This window comes from Rhipicephalus microplus, chromosome 4 (assembly GCF_043290135.1).
Source record: "Rhipicephalus microplus isolate Deutch F79 chromosome 4, USDA_Rmic, whole genome shotgun sequence".
In the NCBI taxonomy this organism is placed as follows: Eukaryota; Metazoa; Arthropoda; class Arachnida; order Ixodida; family Ixodidae; genus Rhipicephalus; species Rhipicephalus microplus.
Genome location: NC_134703.1, coordinates 155,142,424 through 155,162,470, shown reverse-complemented (window position 1 = coordinate 155,162,470; position 20,047 = coordinate 155,142,424). Strand labels below are relative to the sequence as shown.

Below are 20,047 nucleotides of genomic sequence, written 5' to 3'. Positions count from 1 at the left end.
GGTTCAACGGGCGCGGGTGGCGTTGCTTGCCAATGTAGCTCCGGAATAGGGGTTCCACCTAGTGCTGTGAGGGTAGGAGGCCAATAAGGCCCCAAGCCAATCACCTCTCTGTAACCATTTAATGGTTATTAAATGTTTCACCACCACCACCACCATCGCCCTTTAGAGCGGTTCCAGCAGTTCAATGCTGTTCTATACCACGAAAAAGCACGAAGCACAAAGCATGTACAAAAACAAACCTGTTTATTCGAGCACATCTCTTCAGTGACATTTTCCCCGTAAGTCGAGGAAAAAGAATGGACCACCAACAGCACTCGAAGCTTTCAAAAATGTGCCACCAAACATAGTCAAGCCTAATTTTACCTAATTTTGGCACAGACATTAGCATAACATTAGAGAGCAGAAAATCTGTACATTGCGAAATAAATACACCTTTACCGATAGTTCACATTATCTCCACATTCACATTTAAGAATAAATAAGCACATAAGCATCTGTCAGGGACTCAGTCACAAAACAACGGACACCACTGTTGGACGTCAAGAAAAATTTGTTACGAATTCGCATTACGAAGCAAGTGCAGACGCAGTGAGTGACCTTGGAAATGGTGGCGACGATGACGAATGTCACAGCTCATCTACTGCTTTCTTGCTTTGTGCCTGCATAGTAAGACAAAACAGTGTCACATGCAGATCACAATTACACTTATGAATGAACGGCATGAGAATGGTAAACGACAACATGCGAGGTTTTAGGTTGCAAAGCCATGGCATATTTATGAGAGATGCTGTGGTGGAGGGCTTTGTAAATTGCAAACATGTGGCATTCTTTGATGTGATTTTATATCACATAGTACGCATCTTGTAGCATTCCACAAACATCAAATGTGACTGCCACAACGTGGTTAGAACTTGTTACCTTCGGGTCAGCAGCCGAGCTCCATAACCACTTCTCTGCTGTGGCTGACAAGGACGATAAATCAAGCAAACTAGAACATGCATCCATGATAACAGTGCAGGGGAAACGCAAAAGAAAGACGCCCTAGAGTTGACGGACAACACTTTTGCGAATTTCTCCGTTTATTTTCTATTTTTAATGCAATGCTGTCATCACTGTAAGTCATGACCTAGTTGGAGTTTATAAAGTCGGGAGATACGTTCCATTAACGATCGTGTCTCATCGGCATTGGTGCTGCTCTGTGAATCCACGAGCGGGGTGCCTTTGCAAACATTATCAACATTGGCTTATTTTACGCACCTAAAATAAAGATAGCCCGTTCCAGTGCACTTCAATAACACCTTGTCTTGTGCAAGCTGACTCAACCTTGCAATTGCCAATTTCTTTATCTCATCCGACCACCTACACCTTCAATCATCAATTATGTTTCCCTGCCTCCACGAACAATATAATAATACTCATACTAATAGTAATAATAGTAGTAATGATAATAATAACAGTTGTGGTTTAACATTCCAAAACCATGACATGATATTCAGATGCAGCATAATGGAGGGATCCTGAAATTTCGACCATCCAGTGTTCTTTAATGTGCACCTAAATCTAAGCACACGGGCCTCAAGCCCTCCTGCCATCACCGAAAATGCAGCGGCCACGGCGGGATCCAGCCATGATCAATGTAATAACTCTATGAATCATCTCTGTCCAATGTGTGCCTCACCTTATGTGAATTCTTCTCCTTGAATTTGAATCGATCAGCTGTCTCTGCTTCCCCTTATCTCGTAAGGCCAAGGCCCCATCCTAATATTTCACACAAGTTACGCTTCAGTGCTGACTACTCTGTATGGCTTACTTGATGACCCCACCGCCATTTCATCATTCTCAAAATTTCTATACAGTCCGTCCCCCTGAAAATGTAGGAGCCACGAAAAGCGAGAGGAGACATTACTGTACTTCGTGTTATAAAAACAAAGCTTCAGAATAGCCCTAATTAAAGTTATGGGCAAACACATTTTTGACTTACTTTTTTAAGGATATTAAAAACTTATTTGCAAATTGGAGAATGCAGCATTCCTGTCATACACAAACAAATAAATACGAGCCGAAATTACCCTATTACCGGTGTCACAAGGGAATTTTGAATTGCGATCAGTGCCAATAAGAATTAACCACGATCCGGATTAGGTGTTGCTACACGGTCACTTTTAATCACGATCACGCCCGATTGGGATCAAGACTATCGCGATCCGCGCATCGTGATCCCATTTAGAGATCTGCACCCTTGGTAGAGCTTGTTGAAAGCAAAAGAAACAAGAAAATCAAGCATGGTTCTGTAAATACAGATTTAGAAAGCAAGATATTTACTTATAAAAGAAATGATAAAGTGTTTCCATTGGAAAAGTAATTGTAATATTGCATATTTTAAGATTCGTATTGTCTGCATGTAATTATGGGAGCAGCAGACGATGAGCAGACGACAAGTTCAACTCTCGCACCGTCAGAGCAGTTGGAGCACCTCGAAGCAAATTGATTGTGACTGTCATCAGCTTTTCGACTTCGTCGCAGCATAAGTGCACTTTGCGGTCGAATGAAGAGCCCTTTACAGTAATTCACTGCCGGTAGGAGCAACTGGGACACATGAGGCAACAGAAGTGAACTCTGGCTTGTGCAACGAGATTGCAGTTTCGCTGCGACTGGACGACTACGAGCAGGTGCCATCAAAAATAAAAGTTTAAGATTAAGTTTATATAAAAGATCAAGATTCTCGCACAGCAATACAGATAAGTTCAAAAGAAGCTCTACAGAATGATAGATTTATGAAATTATTTTTGTAGTGGCCTGCAAAGTTTTTGATGTTCGAGCAGTTCTTGCACGAATAACATATTTCTAATAAATGGCTCCATTAAAATATTGTACGCTGAGTTTTGGCAATGGCAGGTTTTACGGCACGCAAGTGCCACCTGGTGCATTTCATACAACTCAAGCTCAAACAGGATTAGCTTGAGCCATGTAGCAGTGGCCATTAAGTTCATCTCGATCAAGAAAACTGATCTGGGTCACGCTGATCACAATTAAAAGTGCCCGTGTGACACCGGTATAAGAAAAACTTGGACAGTTGTGTACATGTAGAATCATACTATGGACGACAGTCAAAAGAGCTTAAAATCAACCACATTCTTCCAGGTTTGTGAATGCTGCCTCACAAGCTGTGAAAGTGCACAGAATGCGGTCTTGAGGGACAGACTAGAAGTAGAAAGGATCACTGTTGGCTGCCATGAAATGAGGTTGCCGTTTTCAGTATTAAGAGACAGTTGTGTGCCTGAAAAACTTTTAGAATGCAGCTCGTTAATGCCAATTCGTACCCGCCCTTAAGTGCCCTTTCATCCTCGTCAGCAAACCATTGGAAACGACGAAGGTGAGAGCACAAACGCAAAGTGCAGCACAAAATGAATCACAATTATCACAAAGAAAACCAGACAAGAAAGATAGAGTAAAAACATAGTGAGAACAGTAGAGCAGGTGATAAGTAACTGAGAAAACATGGCACAGCACAGGATGAAGACAAAATCAATGAGAGCAGGAAAAGAAAAATGAAAATGAAAGCACAAGCGCAACATTGACTGCGCCACAGCTGCCAAGTAAAGCACACTGTGCAAGTCATGCATTCCAGGGCTCATGCTTTCTTCCTGAAAATGTACAACACAGCTCATTAAAGTGCATCATCGAATGGCGCAGCTGAATGAGTTGTCTGGGCAGAGGCTCAGCGTCGCGAATGCCAGAACCCACAAGTATACGCTTTCAACAAAGAAGCTCTACCCAATAGGTGAAAATATTACGCGAGTGCAAACAATTTGAACAATGATTACGGTATGTTGAACATTTGCAAGTTGGTCAATGAGAAACTGTAATTTCTGTCAACCATGTATACAACTATCATTCAAACTTGTTTAAAACAACCTTTTTGTTGTTTTTTCTGAACCGAAATTAATATGGTATGTTGATTTACTTTGTAACTCTCAGTTCAGGAACAATCTTGCCCCTCAAAGGGCACACAAAATATTTTATATTTTAAGGACTACATTATGTAGCTAAGTTGCAGAATCAATCAAAAAACAAGTTTTAGGCTTCTTTGTTCCACTTCATGCAACTGCAGCCATATTTCGCATATTTCACATCGGAGAGTGTTATAACTGTCTCTTAATTTTTTTGCTACTTCATCATGGGAAATCATTGCTGACATTATGTCCCAGAAGTAACACCCTAATGAAAGCCTAGTCAAGGGAGGAAACAGTTTGCAATATGTCCAACTTGCAACCTGAAAGTGAACTGATATGCCAGAATATAGAAGTGCAACTGCTTTTTTCTGAGCAAATTGTCACTGAATTGGCCTTGATGAACTTATCAGGCTACAGGAAACATTTACACAGAGATACCATATGTTCTCTTTTGGCATGTGGAGTCTTCACAGCGCCTCTAATGGTTAGCGCACTTTAGTTGCAGACTGAGACAGCACCTCTTGCCAGTGTCAGTACCACATTTACGCGACTTGAACCATCATAGCACACTAACAGCCTGAGGCCAGCATTTTTGACTTCAGCATAGCTTTGGTTTTCAAACCTACGAAACGGCATCCTGCCACTGCACTCGTGGCATATGTTCTCACTTTCTTGTTTTTTTTTTTTAAGTTTTTCAAGTCCATATAAGAAATAACTTGCATGGTATTCATAAATGAGAACTAGCAGACAAATAATGCCAGGGAAAGTATAGAGGATGATGTTAGAAGTAATTGTCATGTAAATTTACGTCACAATTACTTCTAACATCATCCCCTATACTTTCCCCGGCGTTATTTGTGTCAGTTCTCATTAATATTGCATCTGAGAGAGAAAATGAGCCCTTAAACTAACACTTTTCTTTACTGCATGGTATGCAGTACTTCTTGCCAGCATTCATTGTTTCAGCAGATCTTGTATGTGCATTTTGCTCACATGCTGAGAATTTCAGAAATTGATCAATGGCTTCTAACTGATTTTGATTGTTTTAATTTATACTTACATGAAAGAAAAAGCTGCGCTGACCTGTAAAACCTGGCTTTTGCAATGTCATGATATTTATTTACTTTATTTACGTATTGTAGCCTCTGGCAAAATGGCATATCAGAGGATTGTACTAAGCTAGGACAAAATGTCAGCCTTCACACAAGCCGCAATGTCATCCGTACGGTACCATAGTTCACACATCATACGTCACTTTCTGCTCTTCTCAGCAGCAGAATCCCAACTTAGTTCCCGAGAGAATAATGTTCCTGAGAGAAAAACTGCATTATTGTAAAGCACACTGACAAAGGCTATAAAGTAAGCACTAATTGAGAAAGTTTCTCAATTTTTTCGTCTGAATAGTGTGCCGCATTGAGCAGCCTTCTTTATTTTAAGTGTGAATACACTTTATAAGTGACCCCAAACCATCCACCGCCGTCGGCGGCGTCCGCAGTCTTCTCTCTATCTTTAAAAGAAAGAGGACTTGGCGGGCCGCAGCCAGACGCTCTACCGAATAAGCCACGGACGCGACGCTGATATCGGTGTCAGTAACGCGCCTTATACCCCCTCCCCCTTCGCTCGCTCCTCCGCTCTCTTCGCTCGCTGCAGCTGCGCGCGCACCCCTCTCTCGCGCGCGCCCGCCTTCTCTCTCAGTCTCCCGTCGAGAGCGGGTCGTGCGATGGATGTCCCGAAGGCAACGCTACCATCAACAATGAATGCAGTACAACCGAATGCCAGCACTGCACCCGTCGTTGGAGGTGACGGTACCGCGGTGGTTTCGCCGACGTTAGAAGACAAGGCGGCGCTGCGAAGGGCTCGTGAGACCGAACGTAAGCGGGCGAAGCGTGCAGCGGATGCCGAACTGCGTGCTCGCGAGGCCGAGTGCAAGCGGGCGAAGCGTGCAGCGGATGCCGAACTGCGCGCTCGCGAGGCCGAGGACAAGTGGGCGAAGCGTGCAGCGGATGGTGAACTGCGCGCTCGAGAGGCCGAGATGAGGCATCAACATCGAGCCGCGAACGCGGCCCAAGAAGCGGAACGACAACGCAAGCGTCAGGCGGAGAAGGGCGATGAAGGTTGGCGTCAAGACGCCGCTCGCAATCGTCAACGGCGAGTGGACGTTCCCGAAGCCGTTCCAGCCAGTGAACGTGCTGCGCGGGAGAGGGTGCGAGCCCTGGACTTTGCTCGTCCGGACGCGTCGTGAAGTGTAAATAAATAATACTTCGTATATAATGTATCTGTGTACAAATGCTTCATAACAAACAACACTTAAAGTCATTAATTACACTTTAATCATCATCATCAGTAATAAAACTCCCAAGCATTTCCCTGAAGGGTGAACATGGTTAAGTGCGAATGCACGGGGTGATGCTATGAGGGGGATTAAAGTTAAAATCCGTTGGCATTTGCCAGTGAGTTAACGTAAACCCCCCCGTGTGATCAAATTGCGATTCCCAGGAACCATTACACCATAAAGGCACCATAGTGTGATTAATAAATATAATAGTGCGAATTAATAAATACCCCTCATAGCATCACCTCCTGCATTCGCACTTAACCATGTTCACCCTCGGGGAAATGCTTGGGAGTTTTCTCCTCAGTTTCCCCTTACAGCTTTTTCTGTATTATTATATCTTTAATTCTATATATTTTTATTATCATCAAAGCACTTGAGGAACAAAGGCACGAAGACCTCCTTGGTGAGACTTCGTGCTCAAATGGCTATGCTCGAAGTGGTTTTGCCTGCGTTAAAGTAATTATCAAGGTGCTCGAAGAAGAAGAGAAAGAAGGCTTTCGTTTGGTGCGAGCATGTGTTAAAACGACTGCAATATATTTGGCTCTGCCTGCGTTACGTCAAACTACAACAGCATAAAACAACATGGCCATTTTAAGGATTGGCACTTAAAAAAAGTAATGGAGGAGGGCACATAGTGTCGCATTCTAGAAGAGGAGACAAAGAGGTCTTTACTTTTAATCAGGACAGTCGTAAATTAGCAGCACTATACATGGAGAGTAAGGCATTCATATTTGTTCTGCAATAACTGGCAAAGATAAACCCCATTCGCAATATTCCTTCTGTCTTTGTGACAGAGGCCTTTAAATATTTGAAATTGCTTGTTCTTGTAATGAAAACAGAGAAACAATTTCTTCACGGTTCTTTCGAATAGATTAGAGTAGCATCACTTTTTTCCAAACTTTTCATTGATAAGGTCTAACATGTCTTGAATTTCCTGCAAAAACAAAAATGTAATTACGGCAGGAACAGTGACTTTGAGCTTTAGGACCACTGAAAAAACTTAGTTAATTGAAACATTACATTAATGAACACTGGGTGTTGCGGCGTGTGTCAAAGAAACAATGTACACCTTTTATGGCAGAGCTTAAACAATCGAAAATCCAGATTTTCAGAGATACCAAATCTAAGCTGAAAAGCCTACCAAACTGCTTGAGACGTTGCACTGGCACTGTCTGTCCGTGCAGACACAATGCCTTAGGTAAGCATGCAGGGGTTTATCGGTCAGCTGCCACCTCGTTCAAACATCACATACACTACATGGTGCCCTCTGGCAACAAGGACTGTTCCACCGTTGCAGCTTTGCCTATGAGTGTCACTGGCTCACACTCCTAGAAATTACTTGCTCGACAAGCTTTCTACAACAGAGCAAGTTTTACTAATGATACAGCATGGTTTAGTCATGTTATTACCTCATTTATGTATAACCACAACTGTTTTACCTCAAGCTTGTTCTATTTCTATAGGAATAACGTGTATATTGTATAACTTGCACTTTACTTATATTTGCACTTATGTACTTCATGCGCATTATTGTACAACCTACTGTAATCTTTTGCTCTTTCAATATGTCACAACTTAAGTTGCAATTCTGCATTAGTTGGTGAAAAATTCTAATTGATTTCATTTTCTTATTTTTCTGGGTGCTGTAATTCCCCTTTCTCTGCCTTGATCTCACATGAGATTGGCAGTATTTTCAAGTAATAAACAAATGAATAAAATTAAACGTACAGAAATACCCAACCAAGTGAGCAAGAAACCGAATTTAGTCATAGACCAATTGGTACGGTGTTGAACGTGTAACTTGATGATTGTATGTTGGGATCTTACCAACAAATATAGCAAATTTTGGCCCTTGTATGCTTAAATAAGTCATAGTCACTACACTACAAGTAAATACAACTATAATGTCCTCTTTTTTTCACTTGGCCTGTCAGTTGGATTCATTTGGTTTGAACCATACAGAATGTGCGGTTGGTATATATTTCCCAAGTATACACATTGAAAGCAAATTCAGAACCTCCTGCAGTGAATACGATACATTGGCATTTCGGCATCCACCCAGGAAGACGAAGTTGTCTTCTGTTATGCATGGCAAGACTGACACAATTGATGCTACAGATATATGTATATGTATATATACATATATCATGGAGCAAGCAGTCCACGTATACATGGAGCAGTCCACGCTCCATGTATATGGAGTGTGGACTGCTCGCTGCCAATCGTGCATCACGCGAATGAGTGTGAGCACGAGCAAAAGAGCACATTTACAGCTACCCATCAATCGTCCCACCAAAACTGACAACACGAGGTGACAGACAGCAGATAGGATAAACTAGAGAGATTGAGCAATTCATTCACGAAGATTCTGCTGCAGTTTCAGGATGCTTAAGAGTGTTTATGTGCCTGCCTCAGAAACTCGAGTGGCCCGCCATCTATCTAGACAAGAGCAACAGCATTGGCGGGCTGTTGCACTTGGCATGTGTCTCATGGAAAAAGCTTTAAGTCTGTGCCTAAGCTTAAGTACAAATACACGAGCAGTGTAACATTTTCGCCTGATCTAAAGGTGGCCATTGCAACCAGAACTGAAACCACCACACTAAGCTCAGCAGCGCTATGGAGCAGCCACTGAGCTGCCTGTATGGTAAATACTTCCGAAAACTGTGTAAAAATCAAATTTTCAACTATGAAGCGAATTTGAATAATGAATGAAAATACGTGCAAAATTAATAGGACGTTCTTGGCACGATGATCATCGAATGTGCTTCTTCATATTAGATTACCCAGAATAATGCTGTTTTTCGTTATTTTCAAGTATTTCATCTAGTTTTCGGAACGGCTGCCATTTGCATACGTAGTTTTATACAGCACGATTTTGGCACTCGCAACAGCGTGCTCAGTCCCATAAAGAATGCAGTGTTCTGGCCACTACACTAGCAAAATAATATAGCATTTGCAAAAGTGCTCTAAGCAGATACAGGATGTAGGAAAAAGAACCAATTTGTCTATCTGAGCATCAAATTTTGCAGAACAGGTATTGAGTAAAGAAGTGGTTAGTCAGAGCTCGGTTTTCTACCTTCAACAATATTATTGAGAGCTAACAGACAATGATGCCAAAGAAAGTATACTTTTATTGGCATCATTGTCTGTTATTATTATTATTAAAACAGGTATACAGTTTTCTTGGCTGATTTTACATTACTTGTTATAAAACCTTGCGGTCTTCAATTACTTCCAGTAGCAAAAGTGTCTCATAAATTAAATCTTCAAAATTGGAAACGTTTAGCATGAGAATTAACAACTGCCCTTCATTTTTTTTTTATAAAAGGAATGCGGCAACACTTTAGCATACCTTGTCGCCAGCATTCTTCCCATAATATGGCTTATTTTCGATGGTGATCGTTTCCAGCTGATCCTGCTGAACCAAAAAATCTTTTGCCTCCCAAGCCTGCGAACCATCCTTAAAGGTGAACAGGGCTCGGTTGTCATCAAGGATGTACCTGAAAAGGCAAAGAGCAATAGCCCATGTTAATGTACACACTGAATTCAAACAAAGGATACCCTCGCTATGGTTCAATACAGGAAGCCAGGCACTGCAGTAATGTGTAAGCTGTATTCAAGCTGACCATGTAAACTAGCAAAATCTTGAAGTGAAAGAGATGTGAAACACAGAAAAAAAAATAAATAAAATAGTGCAGAGTCACTTCTAGTATGAGCTCCAACACAGTGCACATGTTCAAAGTGGTGCCAACAGCACATGGCAGTGCCACTATAAGGAAAGCTGGTAAATTATAAATTACAACATTATTATAGCTTCCGGTGTTCTTTAAACCAACTCAATGTCTGCAAGTGCCATGGCACAGGCTAGTACCCCTTAAACCATAGGCACCCCGTTACAGCTCATATTAAGCACAACTGCAGTACTGTCTAAACATGCGATCACATGATGTGCATAGAAAAAGAAATACCCTTACTTTGTTTCTCGCGGGATAACTATTTTCGTTTGTTTTTGATCAGGGAACACATGTACGTCTCCTCTATACAGGAACTGTAGGATTAAAGGCGTTCACAGCCCCCCATCACTTAGTAAAATTTGCTAACCTCCGGTGATACACTTCGGGAATACTATGAGGAAACCTTTTTTTTTACCAGGCATAATGAGCAAGAACTACGGGAGGAGCCAAGGAGCTCAAGTTTATTTAATAGTAAATATGAAGCAATACAAAGCCATATGAAGCTGGCTAACAATGAAAGAAAGTATCCCTCGTCTCATAATTACTGCTACAAGGCTATAAAAAAGCAGTTACCTGCCACTATCCTTCCCTGGGCTCCTTTGTGCTATACACAAAGACTATGCTTTGGTTGGCAGTCGAAAGCAAAATCTGCTAACGTGCACTTTTGAATGCTGCATTTTAGCAGCTGGAATTTTTGCTCAAGGACTGCTTAATCACATGTTTACTGCTTATACTACGAGAAATACTTTTAGAATTCACTCTGCTTAACAAAATATGTACACATTATATGAACTTACCTATCTACGCTAATATGGTTATTCATTAGGCTTGTTTGCCAGATGCTCGTTATCTCCTCGGTCTCTTCTCTCGTTGGTTTTCCTGAAAAATAAAAAAACAATACAAAGCAAGGATCAACTTGAGGAAAGCAACATGGAAGAAGAGAAAAATTTCCACCAGACATTATTGGCCAACAATGCCCAATCAATTGAGGGAGATGGTATTTGTGACCATAGGTCAGCGGTAATATTGAAACTCACTCCCAAAACATATTTTGCTCTGAGAGTTCACTCGGACAGATTTACCGAAATTTTACTCAACTGCACTCGCTCGGACTATGACTCGCCCAACTTTTTCTCAACTGTACTGACTCAGACTCAAACTTACTAACTTGTTCCGTTAGATTCACTCAGACTCACAGTTTGACCCGAGCCTGAGTGAGTAGATTTGCGAGTCCACTGGCACAAAATTAGTCTTTCTGATTATGATGTAATTGCTCTTTAACGCCAGTATTTGACATAATCAGTGCTGTATATGCAACACGCCTTTTGATCTTTTACCCGCAAATAAGTGCTATCAGTACTTGCAATCAAGTAGGAAAATTTTTATGAAATATGCGACTCACACGAGATATTTAAATCAAGAATATCCCATGAAAGAGTTTGCGGGAAAAGGTCATGGCACTCCTCCCCTCCATCACACCTCTGATCAATAAACACTGAGGCGGTGAATCAATAATAGCCCGTCGAGGTATGGATAAATAGATCAAAGTCAAAATTGCTAGGTGCCGCCAAGCAAACAAGTTGACAGTCACCCCGAAAGAAGCCCAAAAAAGGCAGCAGTGCTTCTCCGAAGCTCCAAATAAGCAAAAGGTAAACAAATGTTCCTATTATTGAAAATTGCGTTGCATTACGGAAAAAAATACTACAAATACATCTGGAAGGTGTGCAAACATTTATTTTGTATAATGAGAATAGGTGCATGAATAAAGAGAAGAATTTTTCTAGCTTTACACACAGTCACCATCACTGACGTCTTCACACATCATCCACATAAACAGATATAACCTTTACCGTAGACGGTGTGATCTCGCACCATAAAGACATCATGCCTCATAAAGACATGTGCGCCAGTCACCCTTCGGTTGATTTGATTGATTGATATATGGGGTTTAACGTCCCAAAACCACTCTATGATTATGAGAGACGCCGTAGTGGAGGGCTCCGGAAATTTAGACCACCTGGGGTTCTTTAACGTGCACCCAAATCTGAGCACACGGGCCTACAACATTTCCGCCTCCATCGGAAATGCAGCCGCCGCAGCCGGGATTCGAACCCGCGCCCTGCGGGTCAGCAGCCGAGTACCTTAGCCACTAGACCACCGCGGCGGGGCCACCCTTCGGTTTAGCTGAATGATAAAAGAATCGAATCGTTGAATAAGATGTGACATTACACTGTCTAAGGTAAAGGTGTTATTGGTTTTTGTCAATGCTTGTAAGATGTCGATTTGCTCATGCGCAGTGTTCATGAGGTGCGAAAAAAGAGGGTTGTGGTTTGTTAATAAATATCAGTTGTTCGTCTCCGCTGGTCCAGTGTGTTCCTTTCTTGTGTGTTCTCGTGTCTGTGCACTAAGGTTCCAATATTCTACAAATGCTGACTGGTATAGGGAACCAAAGTTTCGCAGTGTTTCTGATCAAAAAATTTGTGCTGGGTGATGCAACATTTTCCAAAAAGCACAGGCAAGTCCCAAATAATGCAACAAGTGACCATACATTCAAATTCGCTTATAATAAGCGGAACCGGCAACTCTGATCTAAGCACAAACGTAAGCCAATAGAAATAGCTGTTTTCATGAAAACACCATACTCTGCACTCCTGCATCACACCCAAACCATTCATTTCTCTATGGCGATCTCCAGATTTCCCCACGCTCTCAGCCTAGCTGTGTTATCTGCTCAAATGACTAGTTTTTCATTTGTTCGCTTAATGGCTAATGAAGTTATTGTAACTTAATGACATGAAATGTGTTATGACAGCCTGTGGCAAAAGAATCACAATACATAAGCAGTGTTTTGATTAAAAGCAGCAAACCACATTGCTGGCAGAGTCAAATGTCCAGCATGCCAATCTCTCGGATCTAGATATCCTGAATTTGTCGGTTGAAAAGCTTTCATTTGGTCACATCAAATTTCAAAGCTGTTATTTTGTAAATGTCGGGAGATAAAATAAATGCAGTGTAACGCAATGCTTAGTGGATAAAACATGGGTGCAGTATCGTGTCAACAGGGGTGTCACATGGTTAGTTTGGATTACAAATGCTGTTAACCCTCAAGTGAGGGTTAACAGTAAGACAAATAAATAAAATAAATGGGCCTGGTTTAGAGAGAATTTTTACTCATATTTGGCTCCTTTTAACAAGCTGCATAAGGGAGCCAACTGGTTTTGTATTTGATACCAATTCATCATCAGTATTGCACCGTGCAACACTGGTATTAGGCAGCATGCTCTAGCAGTTGCTTTATCTGCCTCTAGTGTCAGCACGATCAAGGACTAGCAGCTTCACTTTCAGTATTACTTTTAGGACAATGGCCCTGCTAGCCAAATTTACTTTCTTGCGAGGCAGTAACGAAAACAGGAAACTCTCAAAACACTTGACATTCTTTCGTGGTGTCCATAATTCTATATAACAGTGTAATGAGAAATTGTTGAACAGGCAATGTAATTAAAGCCAACAGTTGCAAAAGTAAATGCCTATTTGTTAGAACTACTCCAACAAAGAGTAGTGGACTTGTCTATATGTTGACTCTAGTGACATTCCCCATTCAATAACTTATTATCATTTGAGGCCTCTCCTGAACTTCTTGCCTGTGATAGCTGTGAAATGACTATTTTGAGACAAAATTCGCATAGTCACTATTTCTTCAAGCCATCATGCATCGAGGGAAGGTCTTAAGTTTTACACCATTTCTTGCAAAAAAAAAAGATGCTTACCATTAACATGATGTTTGGCTTCTAAGCAGCCTAAATGTGCACTTACCTCACCCTGCTTTCATGCAGACATTTGAAACGCTAATCTTTTCACATACATGCGTACACTCAGAATCACACATGTTTAGAGCAGTCGGCACATTGCAGTGCACGCTGGTGTCATGCGCAGCTGCTTAATCACATTAGCCACAAGCTTCTTTTTGTGCTTGAATTACAGCAAAAGTACCTAGCATGCGGTCTAGTATCACTAAAGTGCCGATCTCTGCATGTTTCTACAAAAACGGCAACTGAACTGGCCGACTGAGTGCTCCAGACAAGTGTGGTTCCAGCAGTACATGTGAACGAGCATTCCAATTATAGCATGCAGGCTACGCTGCAGTAGCCGCCAGACTCACCTAGGAGGGTGATAAATGTCATAAGCATCCTGCCTTTCTTCGATGCCTTCAATATGTTCTCTGGATTAGAGGTGTCCATCTTGCTCATGTCAATCTTTGGAGCCGGCCGCATGTGCTCCGGCAGTTCATCCGGCTCCAGCGGCTCCTCGTCTTCCTACAGAAGGAAGCATAATAGTTTGACAGAGTCACCTGATTACATTCTCAAAAGTCCTGCATTAATGTCGGTGCAGGTGTCAGTGTATTTCCAATTTTGGTGTTTAATGCAGCTCAACTTTAGTGAAACGTGAGAAAGTGCGTAACGCGGGGAACCCAGCGATTTCCTTGGCGATTGCCACAGCCTCGGCAAAAGCGCGCTTGCCAAGGCGGTGGCGCCTTCTGTTGGGCGGCGCAGGTATCAGCCAGATGATTTCTAAGTTTTTTTTTTTTTTTGCGAATTTACGTCAATTATTGCCATTGACTCGTGCTTATTCATGTAGCTTATATTGCTTTAGACTTTTGTTAGTTTATATCGCACTGGTTTTGAGCATTATTAACATTGATTTACACCTGTATTGACCACTGCGTGACGATGAGACGTGAGCCACTGAAATCTACAGCAAAAAAAAAGGGCGAAAGTCAGGGGAAGATGAAAGCTTGTGACGCAAGAATTATAAACAGGCGGTGTGTAAAGCAGACGCTTCGACAAGCGGACTTCAAAGACAAGTCCGCTTGGTTGCAAAGCAGTGCACACCCCCTGTTTGGGATCTTTCGAGACCGTGAATCGACAGGCCAGAGCCCTAGTGTGATGCACACTTCAAAAATCACGTTGCAGCCACTTGCCTCCCACTGTTCGTAAAGTCTCTCCAAGTCGGCGTCATTGAAGTCGCGTACGTCCTTCTTGGCCCAGTCTGGTTTCGCACCTTCTTTTGATTTCTTCGCCGTTGACGCCACGAAGAGAAGGGCAAAAGCTGCCGAGAACAGCACTTTCCTCATTTTAGCTTCGTTCAACGACGAACCAAACGTGTCACGACTTCTCGGAGCTACGCACGCTCATGCCACGAAAAGTACGGGCGCAGCAACTTGGCGAAGTCGCGGTTGCTCCGTTCAAATTCACGGTGTCGCACGCACGGAAAGAGAGCGTCAGCGTAAGCGCCGGAAACACCACACCGGATGTCTAAAAGAAAGCTGCAATGTGGCAGCATAATCAGAGTTTTACGTGATTCACGGCAAAAATATTATCACTTACTAATTGTCTTGACATCTATTTTTGAATTAAAAATCATTGAAATTTTGATCTTTACACATTAGGTTAAAAACGAGATAAAGCAGCTACTCTTCTTTTCATTACTAGATGTCGCGACCAGCTAAACTGCAATTTGTTTGCTTTGAAAAACTATTCGCAAAATTGTCCAGCCTATACTCGTAATTAAAAGGAAATTTAGATAATACATCGCCTGTTAGCTGCACGTACGAAAGAACGCCAAATCAGCCTAACCATCAGCCAAACTGAAAACTGCTGAGGACGTTCCACTTTGCAAATCGGATGAACCCGAACAAGCAGCTCGCACAGCCTGTGTCACACGGTACAGTCTAGAGTAGGCAAAAAGTTTCCTACAATCAGGCTGAAAATCGCTACTTTTTGTGTCATGAGAAGCTGCCTTCACACAAAAGGAATTACCGGAGTGTGTGACGCCGGTGTTCGCAATTTCTCTCGACGTAAAGCGCTGTTCTGTGGCGCTGTCATTTAGCTTTCACATAGTGTTTCTCGGGGAGGGCTCGAAGAAGAATACAAGCGCAAAATGCCTAACAGGCATTCGCCACAACGGTCTAGCATTTAACACCTGCAAATTTTCAAAGGTACGAGGCGTTACAATGGCCTTCCAGATTGAGTTTCATTGCACAGTCTACTGTAGTGACATTGATCAAACTAAATAGCTCTCGTCACACAAGGACACTCGTCGCGCGGCATGCACAATTTGCGAATGCCTAGAGTATCTTCTCTAGGACATATCTAGGGACATCTCGGGACCGGATATTGTCGTCTCCGCCGGCAATCCGCGTCAACAAGTGCGCAAGCACGGAGCGTGTTCTGTGACGTTGAATGGATGTTGCGTCGCGATTGCTTCGGTAGGCAATCGTCTCTTGTTCGTCGGCAGGTGCAGGAAGTTGTGTATACAGTTTACTACACACAGCGCCTGACACCGAGCGGAGTTGCTGCGCCTTGACAAGTCGCAGCGCATCGTAACTGAAGTGAGTACTGCCAGCTGTGCGCGCTGCTCTTTCAGCAGTTTAGTTTACCGTTCCGTGGTCTTCCCAGCCAGTGCTCTTTCGGTGTTCACCTTCTGCGGTTTTAACCCTCTCGCAGAATCGAAGCCCACTTGGTCGCCGTGCCCAATGTTGGATCGCGGGTCAAATGCTTCTGTATTTTCAACTGGTAGCGCTCACTGTACTGTTTTTAGTCAGTGAAACGCTGGGAAGCGCTTCTGACAGCGATGGGATCATCGCCTTTCCCGTACGGCCTGCCGTGCGACCGACGAAGTTCACGAGCCTCGAAGGCCAAGCCATCGAAGGCGCAGCCGCTGAGGGCTTCATTGCGAAAGTGTACCTCGGAACACCTCCACAACACGTGTGTAACCCCCCCCCCCTTTTTTTTTTAAAGCGTCATCCGGCGTTTTTCATTATTAGATGGCTTCATTAAGTAGCATGTGTTCATTGATCAGACATTAGTACTCAAACGGCTGCTCGTGAAAATTTTGCTGGATTGTCAAAGTCGACAGTGTGTGACTCGGAGAGCTTGATTTATCATATTTCAATTTTTATACTTATGTGTGCATTGACACAAGTTATGTCGATTTCTTATGCTGTTAAGAAAAATTGAACTAGTGTGTTCGGCATTTTGACGTATGCTTTCGCAGATCTGTGCATTTAAGTTACGTGCCTGTAATGTAGTTGCTGACAGGAGTCGTGGTTTGTCAAAGTTGAGCATACTTTAAGCTTAGACCATGTGGAGCCTCTGCAGATAACTTGTGTCAATTTTCACTGTGTATGTGCTGTGGACTTGATCTCTGTCGACCACCTACGTTTTTCAGATAAACTTATACGTAGATACAGGGAGCAGTGACATCGCAGTTGCAGCGTCAGACGACAACAACCTGCCTACATACTTCTTTACAAATAGGTGGGTTGCGAGAAACCTTTTGGAACTGAAGCACCAGACTACAAGTACCTTATTTGAGCATGCAAAAATTGTAGTAAACAAGAACTAAGTATTAAATGTGCCCGCAGCACTCAAGTAATCATTGAATGAACTTACTGGCAGAGTTGATTGCCTTTCGAATTGACTGTCGCAAAAAGTTTCAGAATCTGCCACGTACAAGTTGTGTTACAGGAACTTGTGGTAGACTGTAAAGCGATTTATCCCTAGTTATTTTCCTAGCGAGGTAAAAGCTATGCCTGTACGTCAGCACACGTAATGATTTTGAGCACTTTCTTCTTTTCTGTGAACGTGCCGCTCACTTTCATTGTGACGGGCTCGTGTAATTCTATAGCGTAACACTGTGCTGTAGAGAACAGTATGGGTATGTCGGAGCAGGCTGTTGCAGCCAGGGAGCTCGCAATGCTCAAATCAGCCAGTAATCCATGTGCATTTGGGTATATAATACAGCTAATTTTCACTATATGGCACGATTTATCAAGAGAAGTGAGTAGTTTTCAGCTGCTCACTTTGAAATTTCATCGTAAATTCTATGCGTCATACTGCATTGCAAGGACTAGCTCACATATCTGCAGGGCTCCAATGTGGACGGAGGGGGAAGAGGGAGTTCATTCGCTTCCCTCTGGAATTTTCCAGTTTACCATGACCCAGGCACTCATACTAATAGATGCCCAAACATACATTAACACTTTGTCCGTTTGCCTATATTTTTGATTCAGTGATATTAAAAACAACTGTGGTATATTGATATAAACTACAAGGAAATAGTATAGAAAAAATTTTATCAAAATCAAGCCAGTAGTTTAGTATACTAAAAAATGGGACTTATATGTCCCACTCATTCATGAGAGTGTTTTGAAAAAGTGGGAAAACACCGTCTTACTGCCGCATGAAAGCACCATGTCTCAATTGCTTTAATGGGTATTCGGGATGGAACGGGCAAAGCAAGTCTGCAGAGTATCAGTTCTTGAGTTGTGAAGAGAAAAGTTGTAGTTGAAAAGTTGAAGAGAAAAGCTGAAGAACGCCACGTCTTATGAGCCTTCATTGCGCTCTGTTCTGTTTCTCCAAAGCCTACTTCATCGCAAGCACCAACTATTCTTTGTTAGCTTATTTGACTGTCCTTACTTTTGCTGTCAAAACTGTCTAGTATAGCTGTTGTCCTGAATATGTGCCTACTTTTAAAAAGGTATATTATATAAAAAGAAAGATATTTCCTCGTACTAAAATCCGCAATTTCACTGAGGTATGAGGGGGCTATTTCAAAGGGGTTTGCTTGGATGCATTTATCAGTAAAGTTGTTATGCAAGTTTACAAGAAAACATGAGATCACTAAAAGCTAAAATCACCTCTCAGGAAAACCAGAAAAATAGGAAATTGTCCAAAATTTTGATTTGTAGGTTCTATCTATCTCAAAAACAGGAAAATTTTGTATCTATCCTACAACGCTGACCGAACTTCCATTCCATTGTAACGTTACTTTCACCCTTCGAAAGCACAGTAAAAAGTTTTTCTTGGAGACAACGAAAACTCACCTAAGATGTGAGTAATGTAGCACTGCACTGCAAGTGTGATGCTAGCACTGCAAGTGTGATGGGTGATGTGGTAGAAAACTTTTTTTCCAGTGGGATGTATGTGTCCTACTGTTGAACAAATTGTTAAGTATTGGTAAATTCACCCCCCCCCTCCCCCCAAAAAAAAGTTATGGCTACTCTGCTGTTGTAGGTGGCTTGGGTACATGTTGGCAGTATTATTTTGTGACATCACTAAAAAGGTTTTGTGAGGCCCCTTAAAAATCGCCTATAACTAGAAAGTGTAAAAATTTTTATTCGTTTTTTTTATTTTTTTCACGTGGACCTTACTCATTTCAGGTCAGCAACGTACGTTGCGGGTACGGAAGATGTGTCAAAGAGGTTCGTCACGGGCGGTTACAATGGAACGGCCGGTAGCGACATCCTACGAGACATGACGTCAATGTCCCTTAGGGTGCCCCTTATTGCGATAGCTTCCTCGGTGGACATGTTCCCACCCAATGCACGACGACAGGGTCTGTGGGGACTAGCTTTTCCACACCTCACCAGGGTGAGCTCTTTTCTCATCATCATTATAATTGTGTGAACCAGTCGTTGGCACTAACTAATACTAATAAAAGTAGAACTCGATTTAATGAAAGCCGATTTCACGAATACCTTCATTGAGCGAACGAATTCGGATTCTCCCTGCAGTCCCCTATAGGCCATTTTGTTTCCTGATTTAACGAAGTTTTCAGTTTAAGTAAATAATTCATGGGTTCCTCAGTTTCATTTAGTCGAGTTTTAACTGTATTGCGTTGATGGCCTGAGTATTGCATTTGACCTTGCTTAAGGATATCGTACGTTAAATACTATCAAAGTGATTTTCGGGTGTGAAAAAACAATAATGCACGAGGGGGCGTGAAGTGTAACTCACATCTCGTGAGTTAGCAGCTGATCGTTCATCGCTGCTGTCACTTTCGGAGCATTGACTACCTTCTATGCCCAGTAAAAAAATCATCGTCACGATGGTTTTTTTCGACATCACTGCTGGAAGCAATCTGAGGAATTCCCTCCCCCGAACGACTTTGACCACACCAACACCACATCGCTCACCACGTTTATCTGGGCGCGGAGAACATTTCGCTCTGAAACCTGTTGACTA

At 42.4% G+C, this 20,047-nt stretch overlaps 2 protein-coding genes across 3 annotated transcripts in view; one reads left to right on the top strand and one right to left on the bottom strand.

Annotated features, from left to right (window-relative positions):
• Nucleotides 1-226: 226 nt before the first annotated feature.
• On the bottom strand, nt 227-16,087 carry boca (LDLR chaperone boca). Its single transcript, XM_075893785.1, has 5 exons — nt 14,997-16,087; nt 14,182-14,331; nt 10,820-10,901; nt 9,641-9,788; nt 227-659 (listed from the first exon to the last, which is right to left on the bottom strand). Exons 1-5 carry the CDS (start codon nt 15,151-15,153, stop codon nt 627-629), a joined length of 570 nt encoding a protein of 189 aa, XP_075749900.1. The 5' UTR covers nt 15,154-16,087; the 3' UTR covers nt 227-626.
• Nucleotides 16,088-16,242: 155 nt separating this feature from the next.
• The window catches only part of LOC119172425 (beta-secretase), a 32,582-nt gene continuing 28,777 nt past the window's right edge, over nt 16,243-20,047 (top strand). The window contains exons 1-4 of one of the 2 annotated variants that reach the window (XM_037423525.2): nt 16,243-16,410; nt 16,526-16,786; nt 17,250-17,338; nt 19,243-19,453. In XM_037423525.2, coding sequence (XP_037279422.2) covers nt 16,574-16,786; nt 17,250-17,338; nt 19,243-19,453 — 513 coding nt within the window. In that variant the 5' untranslated portion in view covers nt 16,243-16,410; nt 16,526-16,573. The remainder of the gene's footprint in view (nt 16,411-16,525; nt 16,787-17,249; nt 17,339-19,242; nt 19,454-20,047) is intronic. The other variant, XM_075893784.1, reaches the window with a different exon arrangement.